A 20,106-nucleotide genomic window follows, 5' to 3' on the forward strand; every position below is an offset into this window, starting at 1 on the left:
AGCTTTGGCCTTTCTGTAGAATGTGAGAGCCCGAGTGGACCACTGTGGCCACATGGCAGATGGTCGTAACGAGTTGAACTCAGACTTGGAGGAGATAGGACTCGGTTGGCAGGATCGATATATCAGCCGCCGATCCTTGTATGAGTGGGGCACGTATCAACAAGGCTGCGTCAATCTCGAATTCCTCACCGGCTGCTATTCTTTTTTGTGCAGTAGCTTCGCAACCTTGTGTGCTCATTGTTCCAGCCACTGTGTCATTGATACATCCTAGACTCGTATTCACAACGCACGACTTACGAGTAGCTTGCGTGACGGGTCTCGCTTATATCCGGAACCATCCCTACACGCCTGACGAGTCCTCTAACAGCTTCATAATCTAGCTAGGCGGCTTATTTGCTATACACTTGCAACTCATCCTCCGTGCCGTTTTTGATGGAGATACTGACACCCTCCGACACCGAGTCAGAGCCCACTGAACCGCGGGCCAGGACTGTTCTACTAGGACCCCCCGCCCCTCCACTCTTCATCACAAAAACTGATCCCTATTGAAAGATAATCTAGACATCTTGTACACTGCTCGCAAGGTCAAAGATCGAGCTGAGCTCGTGAAGGAGCAATATGGTTTCAATGAGAAGTGAGTGCATTCTAGGAACGCTTTGTCCTTCAACTGGAGACTGTTCTTGCCGAGCTTCAGCGAAGCTGCCTACCAATATCATTTCAAGCACTGAGGTTGGACGAAGAATATCTCATGGCGATCAAAGAGTCACATTCTGCAATGCACACTGGAAAGAGCCATTTAGGGAGAGGTCGATGACTGCGTTGTCGCGGGCTGATGACGCACCCCTCCAAGAGCAGTTGGAAAATGCGCTTGAAAATACCCATTTATGTATTATTGTAGCGGATAGACTGCCTACAACAATGGCGCAGACCGTGAATGCTGTCGAAAGAACGCTCAATGGGCTCTTTTCCTAGTTGCATTCATCTACCATTATGGCCAGGAATACACAGCTCCTCCCTTATATGTTAGAGAAGCTTTCTGATGGGTGCATCGATGTGACGACGACATATCCGCTACGTATAGCCCCCAGCTACCTCAACGGTGGGTCAACTTGCTACCTCATCCTTGATATACTCTGCTCAAGTCTTCGAAGGCTGTAGACTATCTGTCCTAATGACCACGGGGCCACAGTCCTTGATGAGTTGATGATGAGCATACTGAAATGGCATCCCGATATCTCTTCAGATATCCTAAACGAGGCCTTGATGCTGGAGCCCCGCTTTGCTGGATTTGGAGTTGATTCGTGTGGGCATTGGGAAATGTTCTCGCCTGTTCTCTAAGCAAGCAACCGAGTTAATTCTCCATCGTCTGTATCACCATACATAGCCCAGAACATCATTCCTCCCATTCCCTGACCTTTTGCATACTCTCTCTTCAATCCAATGCTGTGCGGATCGTCGTAGGAGATGACCTGGGGGCTTTCCGAGTCAGTGTCGAAGACATAAGGGGTCTGGGTCGAGTTGTCGAAACCGTATGTCCATCCTGGACCCGCAGCATAACTGCCATCGACTTGTTGTTGGACCACATTCTGAGATTTCAGATTCCTCCACTTCCAGAATCCGGTGTAATCTTTTGGATTTTCGTTACTATCTCCTGTCGACCTCCCGTCGGCTGGACTGTATAGTCCTGTGGTCTCTGGGTCGCTCCCCTAAAATTGATGAGTCAGCACAAGAGGTTCTTCTCGATGAAGATCGAGATGAACTCACGTCAGCCAGGTCGTAACCGTAGCCGTAAAAGGGGACACCTAGCAAGCCAAATTAGTCGGAGCAATTACGTTTCAAATGCAGTGCGACGAGTCAACGTACCATAGACAAGTTTGCTCATGGGAAAGCCCGCATTATGCCAGTTTTGGACGCCGTCAGCGCCGAATTCCTGGCCGTCGGGGACTGGGGATTCGCCGTCGGCCTTCAAGGCCGCGTTCGAGCCTGCAGTGGACTTGCCATTCCACAGGTCATAGGACATAAGGTAGATCCTGTCAAAGAGGGGGATGTAAGGCGTCATGTCAACATCCTCGAGCGCATTATTTGTTGGACTTGTGGCCTTGAGGAATAGTTCCATAGATACTGCGGCAGATAGTTCGGCCAATGGCATTGCTGCTCGCAAAGCCTGAAGCATTTGCAAATAACCAGCAGCATCGGTAAGAGGTCTTGGTACGGGGGCGTCTTCCAAATTGCCAACATGTTCCCAGTCTATTGTTCAACACAGATATCGTTAGTTTTAGTTTTATCATCTTAGATGACCAGAAAGACACCACACAGGGGGGAGGCGGGACATTACCAAGGTCAACTCCCGCGATATCGTACTCAGAGACAACGGACTTTACCGATTGCACAAAGGCGCTGATCGACTGGTTGGTTTGGACGACTTCAGAAAAGTATCTACCACCTCTTCCGAATCCTCCTATACTGAGAATCAATTTGACGCCATGCGATTGTGCTTGTTCACTCAGATAGCTAAGGAGTTCTTGATGATTCCCCAAGTCAATGGAATAGTTGGCCGTTGAATTATTTGTGTTGGCAAACGCGAAACAGAGATGCGTGAGATACTGCCAAGGAATCTTCTCGGGTGGAAAGACGTCCGTGTTTCCCGCGCCGTAGTATGCAGTTACAGTGTGATCTGGCCAGTCGTCTGGCGTTGGGGTGGGTTGGGACGACTGGGAGCTGCTTTTATGCGTTGTGGTTGTTTTTATGGAGGACGTGGAGGTGGAGGTGGACGACGTGAGGAAGGAATTGGAGCTGATCGAAAGGGAGGTCGATTTGGCTGTGGAAGCCGGATTGGTGCCAGTTGAGGTGGGTTTCTTCTCGGATGACGAGAATGATACAGGCGGTTGCCAGCCTGAGCCAGGGTTGGGCTGTCCTGCTTGTCCTGCTTGTCCTGACGACTGCTCTGATGACTGCTCTGATGACTGCTCTGATGACTGCTCTGATGACTGCCCTGATGACTGCCCTGATGACTGCCCTGATGACTGCCCTGATGACTGCCCTGTTTGTCCGACTTGTCCTGACTGTTGCTGTGGTTCCCAAGGCCAATGCCAGTAGGGCTGATCTGGGGAATTCTGAGGCCCACCCTCATCATCCCCATCCCAAGGCTGCAACCACGGAGGAGGTCCTGAGCCCCACGGAGGACTGGATTGGCCCTGGGGCTGTGAGCCAGAGTCAGATCCGTCCTCATCAGGACTTTCTGAAGTATGCCATTCTTGCCTGCCAGCCCAATAAGTTGGCACAGGAACGTAATGAGTATAAATCTGGGTCTGGACTACCGTTGAGACTACCGGAACAGTGACGGTAACAACGGACGGAGGAGAGTCGAACAGACAGACGTCAACACCATTGCCACGTCGTTGCCGATCCTCTTTGGATTGCGGCCGGCTTTCACCGGGGACCGTTAGTAAGGACAAGAGCAGGAAAGACAACATCTTTCCTAAATCACTGCGTCGCAAGGTCGGAATGGTGGAGATTTCGGCTTAGGAGCATGGTCCTCGGTGCAAGGCTTCTTACCTGTTTATAATCATGTCGAGATTTCAGATAGGAATTCTGTGAGGAGATTGTCTCGAATGGAGTCTGGTCTGTGCATCTTTGGCGGTGCTGAGAGTGAGCTATAATCCTCGAGGCGACGCATCAATGCCCAAGCTTTCACAACATTTACTTGTTCAAGGCCGATAAGTACATGTATTATATAAGAAGAAAACATATTATCGAAATTGCCTAATTAAACGTCGCCAGCATGTTTGTTCTGGTGCGGTTAGTAGCGCGCAAGCGACGTCAATGAAAGTGTTACTGGGGCTTTGTCATATGTTAGTTCATGTCGGATGCACGAGGGACTTTGGTCTGGCTGTGCCCTGTGCCTTCAGCGAAAAGAGGAAGGTTCCGATTTGAAAGAAGTTTATGGTGAGTTTGAGAGGTTGTCGAATGCTTGAATTGCGCGGCACCAAGTTAATTATTGGGAATTGGTGGCACCTGTCAGGCTAACCAAAAAGATTTAGGGGTCCGAGGCTGGTTCTTTGGAGGGTCCCTAACGTAACTTTGACGTCGAGACGGCTGCCAAACCGTGTAGATTGAGCAGAGGGACGGCGCTCATGGGAATAGCAGCACTTTGTCTGTTCAAAAGTAGGGTCGGAGGCAATCGAGCGGGATGTGCAACTGTTGTAAAGAAAATTTGAAGGAAGCATCGTCAGAAAGCACCAGTGCATTTTTAAGCAGCGATGAAATAAACATTCAAGCGTGGGAATAAAGAAAGGACAGGGACCGAATCGTCCTGTTTATATCCTTACAGCATAACAATGACAGACACTCGTATCCTGAGGCAGTATAAATTCCAACACAACCCACATAGCGACTGCAGTCGTGTCTCCGGTCTGATTCCCATCGGGTCACGTGCGAGGAGTAGAAGCCATGACATCTGTGCTGCATTTGTTCCGGAGGAGATATATTGACAGGGAGGAATCTTCTCTAGACTATTCAATCGTGCTCAGCGTTCTCTGGTTCTCGCGCAACAGGGCCAACTCTAGTCTTTCCGGCTAGACTCATTCTGCATTTCTCTTTTCAAGTTACCAGCGTTAAATGGTCTGTTGTACTAAGGATTCCAGCACGCGGGATGCTGCAGAGATGTGGAGCCGAGCTTCCGAAGCCCGAGACGTCCACCCCATAGACTACAGGAGTACATGATCTGTACTGGAAGGCCGAAGTTGCAATTTGGCAAGATTTGGGCCGAAATTTCTCGGGCTCCCCTGCTATTGCGTATTTCAAAACTGCGAGGCGTAGGTGTAGCATGGGAATAGGGAACAATTTTTCCCATCGCTAAACTATGTACCCCTCCAATGCTTAGCCGTGCATCCCACCACTCGGTAGTCGACCGTGGATCTGACCATTACAGCGAGCATGCTTAAGCAGGACTTAAAGTAAGTAGGATCCATACAGGTCTCTGTGTTCCATGGCCTCATTAAGTTTTGAAGCATTTCCCAGACTTAAACATATCTGCACGACTCCGGAACATGGGGCCTTACAAGTATACGGGACCACTCGACTGCAACGTTGATATCGACGTTAGCACACTCAAAGGCAAGACGGCAATCGTGACGGGCGGAGCGAAAGGACTTGGCCAAGCTTACGCGCTTGCTCTTCTCGACGCCGGCTCCACGGTCATCATCGCCGACCTGGACGAGTCGGCTGGTGAGGCTTTTGCGGCACAATACCCCAATCGCCTTTACTTTGTTTCATGCAATGTAAGCATCTGGGAGGACCAGGTTCGCCTCTTTGCGAAGGCTGCAGAGGTTTCGCCGACGGGCAAGATCCATCATGTTGTCGCGAACGCCGGCATATTTCGAGCCGACGAGGTCTACTCGTACTCATCACAACCATTGGAGCCCAACCTCAGCACGATCGACGTCAACGTCAAAGGTTCCCTGTACACAACTAAACTTGCAATGCACTACTTTATCAAACAAAACGGGACGGCCCCGTCGCCATCCCAAGAAGACACCAGTCTAGTTGTCATCAGTTCTGGGGCCGGAATCTACGATTGCATACGGATGCCGGAATACTGTGCGTCGAAATGGGCTGTGCGTGGCATCATGCACGGCTTGCGTCGAACAGCCCATTTTTATGGCAGCCGAGTCAACATGATTAGTCCCTACTATGTTGAGACGACCGTGCTTCCGAAAAAGGTCTATGAGTTCATTAGGGGAAAAGGAATCGACTTTGCTACCTTGGAAGACGCGGGGCAGTGTTTGCTGCGATTACTAGCTGACCCAACTGTTAATGGTCATTCTCTGTTCATTGCGCCAAGGAAGTGGGCACCCCGGGGCTATATTGATTTGGACTTGGAGGATACAGAAGGCACGCCCCTGCGCAAGGAGATCCAGATTGAACAAATGCACTGTGAGCCGGTCGATGCGGGCCTATTCCCGGAGATGCGATTATATATGTAACCTGGCGTTCAGGCATGACGACCATAGCTGAAAGACAGATGTATCCCAGAATTCTCCTAATCTACGTTTAATTCTTAAACGGACATATCTCCTGATTGGAACCTTGAGCGGCCGTCACTGCGTGATCATTATTGCTTTGTAATCCCAATGCCTCCAATGATGCAGCATATGATCAATAGATGCCCTCTTAACGCTCATCCCACCGGCCAAGAAAGGCGGGACCTCAGACCACGGGACAAGACTGGGAATTCTCGGACGTTCGGTCCTCAGGTGAATTGCTCGGGTTTCGGAAATCTTGTGTCATATGCTGCCTTACTCTCTTCTACACTTGTTGCGTTCAACCTCGGTTTTAGACCATACTACTGTCGGCTGGTATACCTCGGGTGAAGGGTATTGACAATATTTGAGAAATGGCAGGCCAGAGAGTGAGCTCGAGGACACATCCTTTGATATATTGGTATAGCACCTAACCCTATTTTGGTCTCAGATATATCAAAGTGTTTTCAGGTGTGCTTTCCCAGCTTTGAATGCTTTGCTTTCCATCTTTCCATCATGCATTTAAACAGGGAAAACCCAGGTATTCTTCTTGAAGAGGACAATATGACCGGAGGAGTTCAAGTTTCGACTTCGTCGTCGGCACAGAGTACCAATGGAGTGGGACATGAACGCCCCATTCACGAGAACGAGTGGTACAACCAGGATTTTGACGGCTTTCGCGTGACTGAGCAGCCTCTATATACCAAGCGACGTGTCAGAATAATCTGTGTTGGCGCTGGTGCTACAGGTCTCCAGATTGCCTATAAAGCCGAGCGGATACTTGAAAATGTCGACCTCCAGATATATGAAAAGAACAACGACATAGGTGGAACCTGGCTTGAAAACCGTTATCCAGGCTGCACCTGTGACATCCCCTCACACGCGTACCAATTTACCTGGGCTCGAAATCCGAACTGGTCCAGCTACTACTCGTCGTCTCGAGAGATTTGGCAGTATTTTAGGGATATAGCCACCAAGTTCAACCTTGAGAGATATATTCAGTTCAAGTCGAGTGTGGAATCGGCAGTCTGGCACGAAGACCGGGGCCAGTATACGCTGAAAATAAAAGGTGCAGACGGTGTCCAGTTCGAGGACTACTGTGATATCTTGATTAGCGGCTCCGGCATCCTGAACTCGTGGAAGTACCCCGACATCCCAGGCCTTGACATCTTCAAAGGAAAGCTCATGCACAGCGCCAACTGGGATGAGGATTACGATTTAACAGGCAAGAAAGTGGCCGTCATTGGTGGTGGTTCTTCCGCTGTTCAACTGATTCCATCAATCCAACCCAAAGTGAAAAAGCTTACGGCATTCCTTCGCTCAGCAGCGTGGATCACCACAGGCTTCGGTGCCAAGTATGCAGCGAAGGATGGTACCAACTTTGAATACTCGGAAGAACAGAAAGCTAAGTTTAAAAAAGACCCTGATTGTTACATTCAGTACTGCCGCGATGTTGAAGGAGAACTCAACAAGAGGTTTTCTCTGATGCATACCCAGGACAAAGACCAATTGGACTCGCGATCTTCCACCGCCGACATGATGGCGAAACAACTAAACGGAGATCCTGTATTGACAAAACGAATGATTCCTGACTTCGCGCTGGGCTGCCGACGGATGACACCTGGTAGTGGGTATCTGGAATCTTTGACCAAAGAGAACGTAGAGACAGTCCACAAATCCGTGGTAAGGCTCACCGAGACTGGCATCGTGGACGAATCCGGCACGGAACACGAAGTGGACGTGGTAATTTGTGCTACGGGGTTCGACACTTCCTTCACGCCTCATTTCCAATTGACCGGCCGCCACGGGGCGAACATCAAGGAGCAATTCGGCGATTTTCCCACTGGATACTTGGGAATCACGGTCGACAACTTCCCAAATTTTTTCAGTAAGTGCTCGACTACCATACTCCTCAATCCTGACGTGAATACAACTAACTTGCCAAAACCAGTCTTGATTGGCCCCAATGGTCCCACGAGCCATGGCTCCCTCCTCCAAGTGCTGGAGTGGTACACGCGGTATGCGTTTCAGATGATCGAGAAATTCCAGACTGAAGGGCTCAAATCCTTCGAGCCGAAGAAAAGTGTGATCAAAGACCACTACAATTACACCCACGAGTTCATGAAACGCATGGTTTGGTCATCGGGTAAAGCCATCCTCCTGATCATGAGATGAGTTCCAGACATTGCTGACACGATGTAATCCAGTCTGTAGATCATGGTTCAAGAACGGCAAAGTCCACGGCCCAGTCACGGCCATCTACCCCGGAAGTCGGCTCCACTTCTTTGAACTACTGAAACAGGTGAGATGGGAGGACTATGATATCACATACCTCTCCAAGAACAGATTTCAGTTCCTGGGCAATGGCTATACACATTGTGAGATTGGTGACGACACAGACTCAGTCTGGTATCTGAACGACCCATTCAACAAGGTGTGAGTGGCAATTTTTTTCGAGTATTCTCAACATTGTACGGCGAGGGGCATCGTGAAGGAAATATCCTCATGTTCCCGTTCAGTGCTCTGGACGGATAGCGTAGTGAAGGAAGAACTGTATAAAAGGAAAAACGTTACTGAACAGCGTGTTACGCCACGCTGTAAGCTCTTGATGTGATCCTTTCAACCATAGACATTCCAGTGCATGACATTGATCTGATATAAATTAGACATATTAAATCATATCTTGTTCGAACAGCAATTCCCTTTGACAGAACCCATTCGAGCAGTGTAGTATGAAGGCTTATTCTACTTCCCCGACGCTCTCTGTCGTATCTTTAATGGCTACCTGAAAGTCAGCAAGGAAAGACCACATTGTCTTGGACCGCCAATTCTTCTCCTTCCAGGAATTGGCGGAGGAAGGAAAGAAGTCCACCACGTCGGATAGACTTGGGTCGTGTGCATAAACCAGCCATATATTTTCCTGGGCGTCGGCCTTCTGTACCTTCCTCCTCGTGTTTGACGAGTCTTCCTCACTCACACACTGGGAGGCTGTGGGTACGAAGAACGGCGTCTCCGTGGATCCGGTTCTCGAGAGCAAGAGTTCTTCATAGCTGCGTCCCACTCGTGATGTCTGTACCCCAAACGGGGACTCCGAGAGCTGAGCGGGGATCCTTAGAAAGCGAGAAGGTCGGATTTGTCCACTGTGGTGGCAGAGGTCGCCGCCCATGAAGATGAAGGTATCCGGATTCGTGGTTGTGCGCGCCAGACCTCCCATGTGCCCTATCGCATGTCCAGGGGTGTCCAGTAGATAGAATGAGCCGTCTCCAAAGAAATCATGAGCTCGAAAGTCTCCGACCGTGGTGGCACGGCGGGAGTCTTCGAAGCCGATTTCTATTACCTTGCGTCCCCTGGAGGTGTTTAGCGACTCGATTAGTGAAATATCGTTATAAGGGCCACGAACCGGAAGTCACTCTCCCGCACCGGCGAGTCGACCTTACTAGGGTAACCAGGGTAAAAGTTCTTCATAAAACCTGGGCCTACTATCAAATCCGTTGTTGATGGAAAACGCGAAGGATCTCCTATATGATCCCAATGCCAATGGCTAGAGACGAAGAGTGGTCAATAGTTTTCAAAGTACCACCTCCGCCATGGTGATAAAGAGCCACTCACCTCCAAATCACAGTGTTTATATGCGACCCCGGAACTTGATTCTCTTCGAGGACGTCGATCACCTCTTTCGGGGTACGGATGTCCCAGTCGTTGAAGCGCTCGTCGTCTGCCACTTGGGGTGCAAGCTTCTCCCGATTCTTGGGCATGCCTAAGTCAAATACCGCTTTGTGCCCGGAAGGGTGCTCGATGAGAAATGACCATGACGGCAACGTCGGCATGAACTCCAACGATTCAAGTGCAGGCTTCATCAAAAAGGTCAAGGGTAGCTTGCCAATCCTTGCCGTCGTATCAATGATTCGAATCTGCACCGTGATCTCCCCAGCCGGGATAGGGAAATTGGAGGTTTGATTTGTCATGATATCGCTGCGTCAATGATGATATTGAACCACACAGAAATGAAGTGTGTATACCGCCAGTCGAAATTCCGTTATGTCAGTGGTTGAATACAGCCACTACTTAAAATACTAGATGGACCATTGAGATTTCCTCCGGTATTTCCGAAAACCGAATAATGGAACGGGTCAGTCAGTACTGATCATGAACTACCGGTGGTCCATGAAGTCGTGCAGTCATGTAACTAAAAAGTCAGGACGCAGCGTTAGCCTAGAAAGATTCATCGCATCGGCAAAAAGTCTACAAAGCACAACTGTCTGTAAGGCCCTTCGCGGCCAATGTTCACTCTGAGATCTAAGACCCACCGGCCAGGGTGGCAATGGAGTGACGAATAGAACTACACACCTATGCCGATGCCGATGGCTCCAACAGCTACGAGGGCCCGGTTCGGTCTAAATGTTGTCCGAGAAAGCTGACGAAAGCCGAATCTCTACCACCGCAGACAGGTGCACCCACCAAGTCTATGGCAGGAGCCAGGACGACAAGTATATATCCATTCACAGAGAAGTGTCTGGTCGAGAGGGTAGATAGGACACGTCAGCAGGGGCTCAATGTCACATTGCAACGGGATGTATTATTGCCAGCTAACATCGACACCGTACAAAGAATTATACGTCTGATCCAATAGATTCCCGAAGAAGCCCATCCCATCCTCTGGGCTGAATTGTGTGCCGTCTACGTGGTATGCTGCGCCGTCAATGGCGAGAGGAAGCTGGTCAAACGCAGCATTCGCATTCATCGCATACAAGGGATCTCCAAAATCGCTTTGGTCCTGAATCGGCAATACATGAGGGTTTGATATACCGAGCTCAGACGTCGACTGCAGCTCTAGTCCCGCTTCTGGAACAGGATGGCCGTCTGGTAGCGACAGAGTTTCAACTTCTGTGGCCGAACTCGTGGGACCGGACCGCCGCGGTAGCTTGAGCACAAATTCCTGCGCCACCGCGGCGAGTTTGGGGAAGATGGAGAACGGAAACTCTTGCTTCATGGTGTATTCAAGGCGGCGGAAGTATCCGGCGGCGACGTCCAAGAAGGTCAAATTATCTCGGGTCTCAAAGTGCTGCGGATTGTCGATGATCAGATGGAAGAGACTGAAAAACGCGGATAACGGAAAGACGGTCAACATGCTGTCTGAGGTCAGCAAGAAAACTGCGGCTAAGGGGAAGAGAGATGGCCTACACAGATGGAGCGTAAGGTTCCACCTCGAGATGGCCCGTTAGCTCGATCACTCGACGAGCCGAGCTCATGAAAGTCTCGAGGGGATTGAAAGGGGATGTGCCAGCATCGGATACCCCAATTTGTAAACCCAACCGACACAGTACCATGACAAAATTGTGATACGTGAAGTGCGTTCTTAACGCTGCGATCACAGCAGTCGGGCTCGAGAAATGGGCCCTGGCAAATCGCCCGCCCGGGCGAAAAAGAGGCGGTATAGATTGCCTCCACGTTTCCAACTGGGAACTTATTGCCTGCAGGTCTTGCTGGTATTCATCTCTGGGCTTCATGGTTGCGCTAACTGAGAAAAGCGCAGTTAATGCCTTGGATATCAAACGGCCAAATCGGACCGAGCTCAGAAACCAGTTGAAGTCCCCAAAGATGGCTTCGGGTACATGTGGAATATGGCAACCGATGTCCTCGTCGGGGATTGCCTGTCATCGACCATGCATGCGTCAGAAATGGCTACAAACAGAAAGGGTAGGGGCAATTCTCCTCACCGAAGTCCTTCCCTGGCAAAAGCATGACAGCTTCTCAAGGGAATATATGACCCAGAACGTACGCTGATGAGCTCCATCTGTCAGTGCAGCAGAACCCCGATTGAGTCGCACAAACTGTGACATCCTTGCCGCTTCCGATAACAAGGTCTCTGCGACCTGGCCGCCACAATGTGTCATGGAATAACAAAACTTCAGAAATGCAACCTCAGCAAAGATGTCCTCTATCCGGGCACTCCGACCGGGAACCTTACCATGGCGAGGATTGCCTACCAACATCAGTCAGCCGTACCTGGAAGAAAAGCAGTTTGCCCACCTGAACGCTCTCCAAACACGGTTTAGAACCTATCAATTCTTGTAACCGGTCCAGTGCGACTTGGAATAGCTGCCACGATTCTCCCCTGCCCGGCTCGAATGCCCCGTTTCCACTATACTGGCTACCAATGGCTTGAATGGCGTGGTACAAGACAAAGAATGGGACACTCTGTTCTAGCGTTTCCTCATGTTCATAGTCTAGAAGCTGCCGCTCAAAGTCCTCCTTTACCAAAAATGGAAAGATTGGATGGATGTGATCAAAGTACACTGTGAAAACGTGTCAGCGAACAGTTGGGCAACTATCGCGGTATGGTGAACATAGCTTGCCTCGGACGTATTCTGTCTGCTGTTCCCGGGACAGTCGCAGTGGCTCCGATGGCGATCTAAAGGTCACTTTCGGATATGATTCATTCGCCTTTCGGTGTAGGCGTTTGTTGATCGAGTCCGAGAAAGATTCGATCAGGTCTCCAAATCGCGCGTTGCTGAGTTTTTGGGAGATGGAGCGGATGTCACCATCAGAGAAAAGGGAGAGACTGGAACTCGAAACTACAGGAAGCTTACACTTAGAATTGGCAGTTTGGACGGGTTGGTTAGCAAAGCGGCATCACTGACTGTTCTGCTTTTCGGACTATTATAAGGAATCAGCCATACCATCTGGGTCTGTCCTGCCAGCGTCAGTGGCTTACCTTAGGGATGAGGCATCCGTGGAACTCCTTGCCATTGACCCCTCGTCGCTCAAGCATCTCGTCCATGTAGATCTGGTTCGAAGTCGGCCTGGTTGGATGTGCGCCTGGGGCGCCATCACTCATACTGTTAAGCCACGTAGGTTGAGCTTGAGTCTGCTCAGCATGATCGGGCGCACTTGGAGAATCTAAGCCTGCCGAGGCAGAACGTTCCACTGGTCTCGTCTCCCGCTGCCAGCTTGAGGAGAGGTGAGTGTCGTCGGGACCATCGTCGATGGTTTTGGTCCGTCTCTTATTCTGGCTGAAGTGGCATGCCGTCCGGCGCTTCTGAAATTCCAATGAGACTGCATTTCACCAAATTTGCCAACTGCGAAACCTACTGTACAGTTGATACACGCGATCTGATTCGGATGGCGAGAACCTGAGATCCAACGTCGTTAGATGCTGCACTTCGAGGGCGCGGCTACGGAGACGCTTAAACGATGGACTCACCGCTACAACGCACTTTGCGAAACTTGCAGCTGTCACAGGTCCTTGATAATTTGGACTCGAGCATGATGCGCGATGGCGATGGCGATGGCGTCGAGGAAAGCGAAAGCCGAGGGTGGGAACAAGGGTTGCTTAGTACTTACTTTTGATTTCGTGGATGGACGTAAGGCGAGGAAGAAGAGGGGAACCCCCGGCCCCTCCCCAAGCGCTCCCCACTATTCGGATGCACCTAACTTACGAGCATCATAGCGCTAATAATTAACCGACCCCCGCCATCTGGAGGGCTTGACTTGACTTTTTACGTGGAGTGGGGCCCTGGACCCGATCTACAGTGGCACCGTGGTATACTTGCCACGTACAGTTCTCTAGAATTCAGTGCGCAGGGGCCAGGTCCCGCTATGCTAACGAAATTTGATAATGAATCGCGTTTGATGTCGCTGTTGAACAGCTGTGAGAGGATTATAGCTATGTACCTAATATTTTGTCGTAGATCCTCGACACGGGAGCACCCGCTTCCAATTTTCTTGCACTTGTGGTGCTTGCGACGAGATAATTTCTCCCTCGGTCTCAGAGGGTGTATCGGAAGTGCTGAACACCCTCCAAGATCTTACCGTCCCTTTCAGCCTTGCGATTCTCCCTCCAAAAGTAGATAGCCAGGAACGTAGTCAAGATCAAGCAGAGCGAGAGACTAGTAAATGATGCGTACAAGCCTGGTCTGTAGAGTGGATAGTCTTGTTGTCGAAAGTACACCGAGCCGGCTATGCCCCCGATGCCGCCCCAGACGGTCTGTAGGGGCACCGCTATCTGTCGCTTGGTAGTCCCGACAACGTTGTTTGCGAGAAAGGTGTAGACCGCGGGGATGGCGCACTGGGAACCGATGATAGAGAAGTATATGCCGGTCATCTTAGCTCCGGTGTTCGGGCCCCAGCCTATCATGCCAAATCCCACCATGGTCAGAATCCCGTGGCCAATGATGAACGGACTACGCATGTGTAGCTTGTCAGCGGCAATGCCGGTGGTGATATTCGCCAAACACGCCGCGATATACGGCGGCGTGACCAGAATCTGGCTCATAGCCACGCTGTATCCCAAGGAGCTGAGAATGGTCGGCGTAAAGAAGCTCATGGTGTAGGCGGCTGATGTGAGGAAGAACAAGAGGCTGGCGAGCAGCCATACTTTCCAGTCTTTGAGGGCCTTGAGCGCTCTTGCCATATTCATTTGTTCTTCAAGAATCTCTGCTCGATCCTCGGAAAGCGACGCCCTCAATTGAGCCAACTCCTCAGGTTTCAACCACTTTGCCTTTTCCGGGAACTCAGAGATGAGGAACCAGAGAGGAAATGCCAGCACCGTGGTGATTAATCCTGGGACAATATAGATCCAGCGCCAGCCTTCAAGGCCACCGGTGCCATTCAGGGTGCTAAGGCCGTACGACAGAATGCCGGAAAACGCGGCGATGAGCTGTCCGAGGGCAAACCAGATTGCGAGACGTCTTTGCGTTTCGTACCGCGTGTACCAGGAGGACACGATGTAGATGCAGACGGGCTGCAATGCGTGTCAGGATTGATCACACGTCTAGCGGACTGACCTTGGGCTTACCTGGAAACTGCCCTCGAAGAGGCCGAGGAGAACCCTGACTGCCACCAGCTGCGGGTAGGTCTGCACAAAGGCGTGACACAGGGCCACCACACCCCAGCACAATACCATTCCAAAGAAGAAAGCCTTGACGCTGATTCGTCTTAGAATGAAATTCGTCGGCAGCTCGATGAGAATATACAGAGGGAAGAGGGACAGGAGGGCAACAGAGTATCTATTGCCCACCAGATCCAGGTCTTTGCCCATCCCCGCGACTCTGGCTGTGGCAATGATATTCCTGTCGATAAGCGAGAATGCGAACAAAAGAATGAGAACCGGGATGATGCGGAAGTCAATCTTCCGAATCAGGCGTTTGTTGATGACAGCCTCGACGGCATCGAGGTGTTCAATCTCAACATCCTTGACCTCGGAAGGTGGGACGACGTCCCCGGTCACGTGGGTGTTGGATTTCATCACGGCGTCTGATGGGTTCAGTGGAAGAAACAGTCAAGGAGAGGTATTTCGGTCCAGAAAGAAGGACGCAGGAAGATGAGAGCTTTAGGAAAGAGCTGCGCCTCGGTAATATCTACCCCAGATATAGGACCCCATGGGGGTTGATTTCCAGGATCCTGGGAAATGTCAAAGACTTAAAACCCGAAACCCGAGGCGTTTTCCCGAGGTCCCATTTCCGTGGGCTTTAGGTTAGGTTTCGGACCTCCGAAACTTCGGGATGCGCATTGGGGCATCTTTCTAGATTTCGGGTATAGGCTCTCAGTGTCGAGAGATTCCCATACGCGAGACCGACCACTGCATCAACAAGTTCCAACGCATATTGCCAGATTGATGGGGTTTTGATAATTGTGACAATGCAAATCACTACTGGTGCATGCGTTTTACTCCAGAAAGGACCTTGTGGATGTCTCCTTGAGACTTGGAGCCTAAGATCCATAGCAAAAGGAATTTTCTCCTCATAAAAAGCATTTATCGGGGAGAAAATTGCCACAGTCTCACTACAGAATCGCTAACGTCTTCGTCACGAAACCCACTCTTCGAGTGGCGCTGCATGCCTCCACGGTTCACACGCGCCGTGCGTTCAATTTCAGCCACGTCAGGAGTCCAGCCTTACCAGCGCCACCCCACTTTAGTCCCCCAGCAACTCGCTGGCCACCAGGAACGCATCTCTCCCCGCTGCCATCCCCGTGTAGAGCATGCAGTGTCGGATGGCCTCACAAGTATCCTCCTTCGATAAGCCATTGTGCTCCGTAGATAGCAGATTAATCCGCAGTTCGTGTTCCCGATTAGTGGCTATGAACAGTGCAATGTTCAGCAGGTTGCGTTCTCTAAACGTGAGGCCTGGTCGAGCGTAGCTCGAAAGGGTGTGCTCGAACGTATACTCTCTTAGAGTCTCGGAGAATATGTTGCTTTTCTAGAAGATGGAGACGAAACCATTAGTATTCTTTGACCTGGCTTCCTGTATCTGAAGGGCAGTTTCATTCTCCTTACGCCGAGCTGGTATGGCTTGCCAAGGAACTCCACCACCATCTTTTCTCCTAGGAGATACTTCTCTGAGCGTTCGGGTCCAGCTGTGTCTGTATTGCTTTTCGCCATGTTGATTCTCGTAGCCGCCAACACTTGAATTAAAAGGGTCTTGGAAATAGAAGGCTGAGCGATACTGCAATTGATATCGGAATGAAGGCTGGATACGACCAAATCAAAAGAGTACTACGCAGACACGGCGGCAGATGCTCTGGGAGAAATGATCAATATATACTGTAATATGAGCCGAGCCAGGATCAAAGCGGGTCGAGTCATGTAAACGGACACTCTTGGAAAGGAGTTACCTTGCGGTTTTCGGTGTTTGCTCTTCGGAAAAGCAAGTACCAGCCCTTACAGAAACCAAACAGGTCAATTGACTTAACCAATGTCTTCCTTGCGTCTACGCTACTTGGATATAATACTAAGGATATTCTCTGCGCTGTAATTGTAGATCCATGCGGGCCCTCCCCCACTGTATTCGTAGAATTTGAACATCGTCCAGATGGTCCACTCTTTGAGTATCTGCATCATTCCCGAACTCCGTTTCCTAATGTTCCCTGCTCGAATAGTGTAACTCAGAATTTGACGGATACGATCCATGCGATGTGTCTCCCAGCGTGCAAGGCTTTGCCTCAGATTTGGCAGTGTAGAGCCAGGTAAGTTCAGCTTGGCCAACACGTATGCCAGAGTTTCGGCATCTTCAAAGGCGGATGCTGCTCCTTGTCCGCCGGAAGGGGGGATGGCGTGTGCTGCATCCCCAATCAAGATTACTCGGCCGGTCCGAGAAACCCAATGTTCGAGATCAGGAACCTTTGCGAAGCTGGATGGAAAACAGTCAGCTCAGTATTGGTCAAAAAACATCAAGCCAGAACACTCACGGCCATGTTCGGAAGTCCTCCAGGCGTGTTTGTCTGGGCAAGTCCCTCACAAACTGCGGCCAGCCCTTCTCTTCAATTATCTCGTCGAAAATCCGACTGATGGCCTGTTTGTCCTTCTCCAGCAATGCCCAATTCTCTGCACCTCGGTCTGGAACATCTGTCGTGATGAAATAGCCGATCTCTTCCCCGTCGTAGCTATTGGGGAGAATTGAAAGTGTCCCGTTCTTGCCGAAAAACATACATGGCAAATGCATCCCGTCCAGCGAATTGCCAATGCGATGCCGTTGGGTATGGCCCAACGCAACGAGCAAGCCGCTGTACTTGGAGTAACTCCCAGGATAGAGGTACTGTCTGGTTATGGAATGAATACCATCTGCCCCGATCAGGAACTCTGTGTGGACCGTTTCGCCGTCTTGGAACGCTAGCGAAATTCCGTCTCCCTCTTCTGAGATTGCTACACATTTCTTGTTGAAGTAAATAGGGATGCCCTGCAACTGGGCCTCGGCCAACAAAGCCCGTCGAACTATATCCCGGTTGATGCGTAGGCAGTGGTAGTGGAAGCTGTTCAATCCTCCCCAAGCATGGGACCCCAGATACTTGCCCGCGACGCTAATCATTCTTACAGCGTCGTAGTTCCAACCCTGCTTCCTCACTCTGCCATAAACCCCAACGTGGTCCAGAACACGCAGAGCGTTGGGCGACAGGGCAATGTCGCCTCCTTTCCGGAATTCTTCATCGCGATATTCGTAGACCACACATGGAACATCTTGCTTTCGTAGAGATAGGGCGAGTGTCAACCCCTAGGGACTACTAGTTAGATCTTGGGCCAGGCACACGCTTGGTAGATGACCTTACCCCAAGACCACCTCCCAGTATCGTTACAGGTTTCATGTTTTTGCAGTCCATCTTCAAGGTCCCTGCGCGTTGGAGAGTTGCTCCAAAATCGCCTTATCATTTAAGAACACCTGAAAAGAAGTGGTGACTACGACCTCATATTGTTGTCCGGGCCTAGACAATTCCCTGGGATGTTGGAGTCGCGCCCAACCCTGGCCACTCTCGCAAGTTGAATTTTACCACCTCTCGCTCTCGGTAGTCCGGCAATTTGAGGGTCAGCGTGTGGGTGAACACCGAGTTCGGTTTCTGGCAGGGTCCGGAATCCGTCGGAATTAAGTTCAGAGTGATTCTGCTGGTTAATAACGAGTCTGGGTACGAAAGAGGAGCTAAAGCTAGTGTGCTACGTTGAGACGCCCCGTCTAGGTATGAGCGGGAGGTGATGGGTAAAGCTAGTTGGATGGCGATCGATCAGGACTGAAGACGATCTTCATTTGATTTCAACACCCCTTTGATCTTACCTTTATCTACCTACGTTAGGGCTCCGGATAACCCGTGCCAATGAAAAACGTCACATCAAACTCCCAACTATGCTTATACTTGATTCCTTTGACAGTGTAAATGAATGCGGGATGGCAGAGACGAAATTTGTAATAAGGATTGGTTCTCTCATTTCTCACATGACCTCGAAAGATTTACCGAAGTGCTCTCTTCACCAGGGGAGATCTGTACAAGTGTATGTGCCAGTGCATAGGCCGCATTCTGAATACCAGCTAGAGAAAACTCCACTGTAGGAATAGATCAGAACCAATTATGCCCACTTCCCATCACTCCCTCCCCGTGGAGTTCGCAAACGAACCTATGCCAGTTCATAGGGATGTGCCTTCAGATACTCCTGGAAAGTAGATAGCTTGCCTCGCGCCTGCGCAGCGGCCCAAGCTACCAGTTCCTTGGAGCCTGGACCGAAATATCCAAATTCACCGATGTACTTGAAGTAGTCCACGAAAATCGTCACCACTGGCGGAGGGAGGCTCTGGGCAAACTTCTCATCGGAAACTTGTTTGTAGATGACGGTCTTGCCGGTCGATTCGGACAAGACAGTTGCCATTTCCTCCATGGTATACAGCTTTGTTGCGGCACATATTTTCTTGCCTTGATACTTGTCGGGATCGGCGAGGATGGCGCCCACAAATTTCCCTCCGTCACCAATGGCGTCAATTAAAGGCATCTCGCTCTCAGAAGGCATGTTGCGGCTCAGGACCCAGGTACCGTTATGATCTGGATCTGGCTGTGGAGCAAGGAACGGCTGAGAGGCAAAATTCTCCATGAATGATCCCGGACAGTAGAAGGAGCTCTTGATAGGAAGACCACGAATATACTCTTCACCTTTTGCCTTGGCGTCAAACGGTGTTACGCCTTGATACTTCCCCTGAGATATATCTGTGACCGATGGTAGAGTGCTGAAGATTATGTACTCGACTCCTTTCTCGACCGCCACATCGGCAATAGTTTTGATGATATTGTACTCGATCTGGATCGCGTCTTCGCCAAGCGCAGGGGTTGTCATGGCAAACAAGGTGTGTACACCGGTGAAAGCTTTCTCGAGAGATGCTTGGTCAGATACATCACCCTGGACCACTTCAACTTTTTCCTTGAGCAACTGAGCCTTAGCTGAGTCAACGCTTCGTGTCACCGCGCGAATGGCATATTTTTGCGAGAGTTCCTGGTCATTGATCACATATTCTACCACGGAGGACCCTTGTTGGCCGGTCGCGCCAAGCACTGCAAGAACTTTGGCCATATTTGGGCGTTGCTTGGGATATCTAGGTGTTCTAGTTGTTGGGTTGTTGTTTGGTGAACAGTCGAGGAGATAGAGGAGGCTCCAACTAGTAGATATCAAGGGAGGAGCTATGACATTTGCCCATTTTACAACGTGTCGTGCGATAATTTTGTCTCAATTTAAACCATCACGACGACTGAACATAGCCAGGGCTCCGGCCGGTCGATCATCGTGAACATCCGACCGGGGACAACGGTGGACAACGGTGGACGAAGTATGATTGAGTAA

The 20,106-nt window shown here is 50.4% G+C and overlaps 9 protein-coding genes across 9 annotated transcripts; 2 read left to right on the forward strand and 7 right to left on the reverse strand.

Moving 5' to 3' along the window:
* Positions 1-1,334: 1,334 nt before the first annotated feature.
* A1O9_06237 (uncharacterized protein) lies at positions 1,335-3,473 on the reverse strand (the record flags this gene model as incomplete). The annotated part of the gene is made up of 4 exons (XM_013405447.1): positions 1,335-1,706; positions 1,765-1,802; positions 1,864-2,247; positions 2,336-3,473. The coding sequence occupies 4 exons, from the start codon at positions 3,471-3,473 to the stop codon at positions 1,335-1,337; spliced, it is 1,932 nt and encodes a 643-aa protein (XP_013260901.1).
* Positions 3,474-5,048: 1,575 nt separating this feature from the next.
* Positions 5,049-5,984, forward strand: A1O9_06238 (uncharacterized protein; the record flags this gene model as incomplete). Its single annotated transcript, XM_013405448.1, has 1 exon — positions 5,049-5,984. The coding sequence occupies one exon, from the start codon at positions 5,049-5,051 to the stop codon at positions 5,982-5,984; it is 936 nt and encodes a 311-aa protein (XP_013260902.1).
* A 552-nt stretch (positions 5,985-6,536) lies between these two features.
* On the forward strand, positions 6,537-8,460 carry A1O9_06239 (uncharacterized protein; the record flags this gene model as incomplete). The annotated part of the gene is made up of 3 exons (XM_013405449.1): positions 6,537-7,908; positions 7,972-8,166; positions 8,228-8,460. The coding sequence occupies 3 exons, from the start codon at positions 6,537-6,539 to the stop codon at positions 8,458-8,460; spliced, it is 1,800 nt and encodes a 599-aa protein (XP_013260903.1).
* A 300-nt stretch (positions 8,461-8,760) lies between these two features.
* On the reverse strand, positions 8,761-9,985 carry A1O9_06240 (uncharacterized protein; the record flags this gene model as incomplete). The annotated part of the gene is made up of 3 exons (XM_013405450.1): positions 8,761-9,367; positions 9,421-9,561; positions 9,630-9,985. The coding sequence occupies 3 exons, from the start codon at positions 9,983-9,985 to the stop codon at positions 8,761-8,763; spliced, it is 1,104 nt and encodes a 367-aa protein (XP_013260904.1).
* A 611-nt stretch (positions 9,986-10,596) lies between these two features.
* On the reverse strand, positions 10,597-11,914 carry A1O9_06241 (uncharacterized protein; the record flags this gene model as incomplete). The annotated part of the gene is made up of 3 exons (XM_013405451.1): positions 10,597-11,149; positions 11,202-11,671; positions 11,738-11,914. 3 exons carry the CDS (start codon positions 11,912-11,914, stop codon positions 10,597-10,599), a joined length of 1,200 nt encoding a protein of 399 aa, XP_013260905.1.
* A 1,874-nt stretch (positions 11,915-13,788) lies between these two features.
* A1O9_06242 (uncharacterized protein) lies at positions 13,789-15,267 on the reverse strand (the record flags this gene model as incomplete). Its single annotated transcript, XM_013405452.1, has 2 exons — positions 13,789-14,763; positions 14,818-15,267. The coding sequence occupies 2 exons, from the start codon at positions 15,265-15,267 to the stop codon at positions 13,789-13,791; spliced, it is 1,425 nt and encodes a 474-aa protein (XP_013260906.1).
* Positions 15,268-15,934: 667 nt separating this feature from the next.
* A1O9_06243 (uncharacterized protein) lies at positions 15,935-16,401 on the reverse strand (the record flags this gene model as incomplete). The annotated part of the gene is made up of 2 exons (XM_013405453.1): positions 15,935-16,219; positions 16,297-16,401. 2 exons carry the CDS (start codon positions 16,399-16,401, stop codon positions 15,935-15,937), a joined length of 390 nt encoding a protein of 129 aa, XP_013260907.1.
* Positions 16,402-16,734: 333 nt separating this feature from the next.
* On the reverse strand, positions 16,735-18,098 carry A1O9_06244 (uncharacterized protein; the record flags this gene model as incomplete). Its single annotated transcript, XM_013405454.1, has 3 exons — positions 16,735-17,149; positions 17,208-18,007; positions 18,063-18,098. The coding sequence occupies 3 exons, from the start codon at positions 18,096-18,098 to the stop codon at positions 16,735-16,737; spliced, it is 1,251 nt and encodes a 416-aa protein (XP_013260908.1).
* Positions 18,099-18,897: 799 nt separating this feature from the next.
* Positions 18,898-19,839, reverse strand: A1O9_06245 (uncharacterized protein; the record flags this gene model as incomplete). The annotated part of the gene is made up of 1 exon (XM_013405455.1): positions 18,898-19,839. The coding sequence occupies one exon, from the start codon at positions 19,837-19,839 to the stop codon at positions 18,898-18,900; it is 942 nt and encodes a 313-aa protein (XP_013260909.1).
* Positions 19,840-20,106: the final 267 nt, after the last annotated feature.

This window comes from Exophiala aquamarina (genome assembly GCF_000709125.1).
Source record: "Exophiala aquamarina CBS 119918 chromosome Unknown aczIA-supercont1.4, whole genome shotgun sequence".
NCBI lineage: Eukaryota > Fungi > Ascomycota > Eurotiomycetes > Chaetothyriales > Herpotrichiellaceae > Exophiala > Exophiala aquamarina.